Genomic DNA, 3,948 nt, shown 5'->3' on the forward strand with positions numbered 1-3,948 from the left:
CTATTGTTACGGGACCCATATGTTCCCAGCAGCTCCTGGCCCCTGTTCGTCAGTGGGAGCCGAATCGGTAGGGCGGGGCTGGATAACAAGGTCTTCCATCGCTCAAGGGGTTTGGGATTGGGGTTGTTGGCGGGAAGGGGAGGAGAAGAGGGGTCTTGAGTTCTGTGCCCTCTGCTAAGAAGTGCGGCAGGGTGCCCTATTCTTTTTTGAAAAAACAGGCAGCATATCGTGTTCCGCCGGGTACATGCGGTTCATCAGAACGGGATGTGCAAGCCATCCCGCCTGCGCTCGACGCAGGATCGTCTGTGGTTGCCTGGTGAGTCTGGGGTGCCGTTCGGGTAGTCTGCACCTTTCCTGTCGGTACATCTGGGTAATATCCCGAAAGCTGGTGACCGGGTGCGGTAGCTCTTCCGGCTCGTGCTCAGCCCGTATTGACATTTCTCGGGCATTGTAGTCGGCGAAGATGCTGCCTGCTAACCGCGAGTGCGCCAGGACCCACACGAGCTCTATGCCTCTTACCGGAGGCTTGCACTTGGATAGAATGGCTCGGGCCGAGGAGGAGATTAACCCTCGGTGGAAGCTTCCGTAGGCTTTCTTTGAGTGGGTGACCACGGTGTCCACGCTTGACTGTGCGAGTGCGAGGGCCACTGCCGCTTCTTTGGCAACTGCGGGGTCTGTTGTCTTCAGGGACGCGCTGACGATCAGTCTGTCTTTTGTCGTAACCACCACCGCTGCGCGGTCACTGTGTTTTCGGAGTTAGGCGTCCGCGTAGAGGTCCCTGGGGTTCTCTTCCATCTTCCGGGCTATTGCTTTGGCCCGCGCGGTGCGCCACTCGTGTTGTCCTTGCCCGGCGTCATGTTTCGGGGAAGGGATCTGGTCTGAATGGTCGTCTTCCAGTCTTCCGGAAGGGCCGACTTGATCGGTACTGGCTCAATCTGCCATCCTATCTTACGTAGGACGGCTCGTACGTGTTTCGTGTGACTGAGCCGGATTCTCTGATTAAAAAGGTGGGCTTCGATCATCTTCTCCACTGTGTAGTGGGCGCCCATGTCTAGCAGTGTTTGCGTGGACCCATATATGGGCAAGCCCAGTGCTTGCTTCGTTGCCTTACGAAGCATCGTGCTTACGGTGTCACTATTCGCCTTCGTCAGCTGGAGAAACGGGGCAGAGTAGGTATCCCGCGACTCGACAAACGCGCGTGCCAGGCGCATGGCATCGTCCTCTTTAAGGCCTCGGTTTCTGTTAGATACCCTCCGAATCATACTGAGTATTTATTCAGTTGTAGTCTTGATGGAGGAAATACGCGGCGGCTGCGTTTTTATGAAAAAAAAAACGCTAAGGCGCCCGTGTGCTGTGCGATGTCAGTGCACGTTAAAGATCCCCAGGTGGTCGAAATTATTCCGGAGCCCTCCACTACGGCACCTCTTTCTTCCTTTCTTCTTTCACTCCCTCCTTTATCCATTCCCTTACGGCGCGGTTCAGGTGTCCAACGATATATGAGACAGATACTGCGCCATTTCCTTTCCCCAAAAACCAATTATTACTATTATTATTATAAGTCTTAATCTTTGTGACGGCTGGGTGTGCCTTCTCGCCACTCTGAAGTAGTAGGCCGAGAATCGTAATGTGCTGTGTTGGCTTGATGGCCGTTCGTCGATGGAGACGATAACTTTCAGGGGCAGCTCCTTGTTTGGATTTTCGCTGTTGGATCAAGATCAGCTCTGATTTCTGGAGAGCGCTGCTCAGTCTGCACGACTTTGCGTACTCGTGCACGGTCGTTGCCACCCGCTGCAAGGCTTACTCCGTCCAGGCAACGGACCCGGCTCGGGCCGTCCACACCGTAATATCGTCTGCGTAGAACACGTGGTCTACGACTTCGATTTGCTTGAGTAGATCGGGCAGGGGCAGGAGGGCCAGATTGAAGAGCAGGGGCGACAAGACCGATCCCTAAGGGGTGCCTCTCTCGCCGAGCTCAACAGGGTCCGACTTCTCCTCCCCTATACTGATGGTCGCCGTTCGGTTAGACAGAAAATCTTTTATGTAGCCGAATGTCTTTCTGCCACACCTGGTCTTGTTCAGACTCTGCAACACGGTCGCGTCGGACACGTTGTCAAACGCTCCCTTCAGGTCGTGGGCGAGTATCCCGCGCGGCGCGTGCCTCGTTGCCGGCTTGGCGACCATTTCGTGGAGTTTGATCATCACGTCTTGGGTGCTGAGATGTTGCTTGAAGCCGTACATTGTCTCCAGCATCTGATCCGTTCCTCCTGGGCGCTTCTGCAGCCGGCGACGGACCATGCGCTCCATCATCTTCCCCACACAGGACGTGAGGGAGATGGGCTGCATGTTGTCTGTCGCGAGGGCCTTGCCGGGCTTTGGAATGAAGCGGACCTAGGCGTCCTTCCATTCCTGCGGCAACCGTGAGCTCTCCTAGGCTTCGTTGACGGGCTCTAGGAGGCCAGGCCCGCTGTATCGCTCATGTTACCGAGCAGTTTGTAAGTTATGGCATCTCGGCCGGGTGCACTTCTCTTGTTACTTTCATCAATCGCTGTCCACAGTTACGTAATGGTGAACGGCCTGTCCAGCTCTTTGTCGGGTCCTTCGTACCTCTCGGGCACCGGGTACTGGCCCTTCTCTTTCTTTAGGTACTTCGCCTTCAGGTCTTCCAGGAGCGTGCGGCCGTCTCCCTCGTACATGTTCAATACCTTAGTGAGGTTGCGATTGGTCGCAGTTTTGCTACGCAGCGGGTCGATCAGATGCCTCAAGAGACACCACGTCTTCCACGTCGAGAGCTTTCCCTGCAGGCTATCGCAGGACTTCAGCCAATTTTCTCTGCATAGATTGGCCGCGTGCTCGGCGATCTGTTCGTTCAAGACTGCTATGTGCTTGGCCAGTTTTCTGTTGTGTCTGAAGTTTCCACCGCCGCGTTAACGAGTGCCTGGCCGCCCACATGTGGGTCAGTCTGGCGTCCACGTATGGTGTCTGCGATGTCGTTGCGATTTCTTGGGTAAATTATTGGAGGACATTTTTCTGGTCCATCGCCCATTCGGTGTAGGTCCATTGTGTTTCAGCCTGTCCCGATTCTTCCTCGGGCGCCTCTGGTTCTTGGGTAAACTTTCTCATCTTGTCCCAATCCGTGATCTGCGCCTTCCCCAGCACAGCCCGATATCGGGAGCCTCGGATCGTGATGCCGATCACGCTGTGGTCTGACCCCAGGTACACTCCTTCGCGTCTCCAGGAGACGTCTAGCGTGCTCGATAACCACGACAAGTCTGGCGTGGGGTCCCTCGCGACACTGCTGCCTCTTCTGGCGGTAACGTCCGGCTCGTTCAGGAAGGCCATCTCGTGATCCTCCATTACCTTGGGCAATGCTTTTCCACTCTTGAACTGGAACTTATATCCCCACGTTGTCTGGGGGGCGTTAAAGTCGCCGAGAATCAGGACCGGCCTGGTCTCCGCCAACCCTTTCACCTTGTTCACGATGCGTTCAAATTCGTACTGCCGTTGTGACGGTCGGCAGTACTCGCTCATTACAAATAAACTGCCCGAGCTACCAATTTCTCTCGTAAGAATTTCGACCTGCGTGTGCTCGCATCCGCCCTGCGCCGTGACATGTTGAGTTGCCGCCACGTTGCTGCGGACGAGCACCGCCATTCCGTTCTCGGTGGGGTCTGTGTAAGTGACGTACCCCGGGAGTATTGGTTGCCCGTTTGTTTCCTGTAGAGCAATTGCATAGGGCTTGTTTTCTTTCCCGTCAATATGTAACATTAGTTCCGCTTCTTTGTTGCGAATCCCGCTGCAGTTCCATTGCTAAATTGCGGTGGTGTCGTCCGGTGTTGTTCTTGTGCTTCTTACCTGGCTTCTGCATCATCCTTTCCGGACGTCTTGAGTCGATTGCGCCTTTTCGCGATCGCGTCTTTTGACTTTTTCGGCTCGCTCGTTTTTCAGGGA

The 3,948-nt window shown here is 55.1% G+C and overlaps 1 protein-coding gene across 1 annotated transcript; it reads right to left on the reverse strand.

The window, feature by feature from the left end:
• Positions 1 to 1,947: 1,947 nt before the first annotated feature.
• LOC144112414 (uncharacterized) lies at positions 1,948 to 2,343 on the reverse strand. Its single transcript, XM_077645253.1, has one exon. It carries the CDS (start codon positions 2,341 to 2,343, stop codon positions 1,948 to 1,950), a length of 396 nt encoding a protein of 131 aa, XP_077501379.1.
• Positions 2,344 to 3,948: the final 1,605 nt, after the last annotated feature.

This window comes from Amblyomma americanum, unplaced genomic scaffold, assembly GCF_052857255.1.
Source record: "Amblyomma americanum isolate KBUSLIRL-KWMA unplaced genomic scaffold, ASM5285725v1 scaffold_95, whole genome shotgun sequence".
NCBI classification, from domain to species: domain Eukaryota; kingdom Metazoa; phylum Arthropoda; class Arachnida; order Ixodida; family Ixodidae; genus Amblyomma; species Amblyomma americanum.

Bases quoted from the DNA above. Each gene is read 5' to 3' on its own strand.
- LOC144112414 (XM_077645253.1), bottom strand. From the start codon at position 2,343: ATGCAGCCCATCTCCCTCACGTCCTGTGTGGGGAAGATGATGGAGCGC.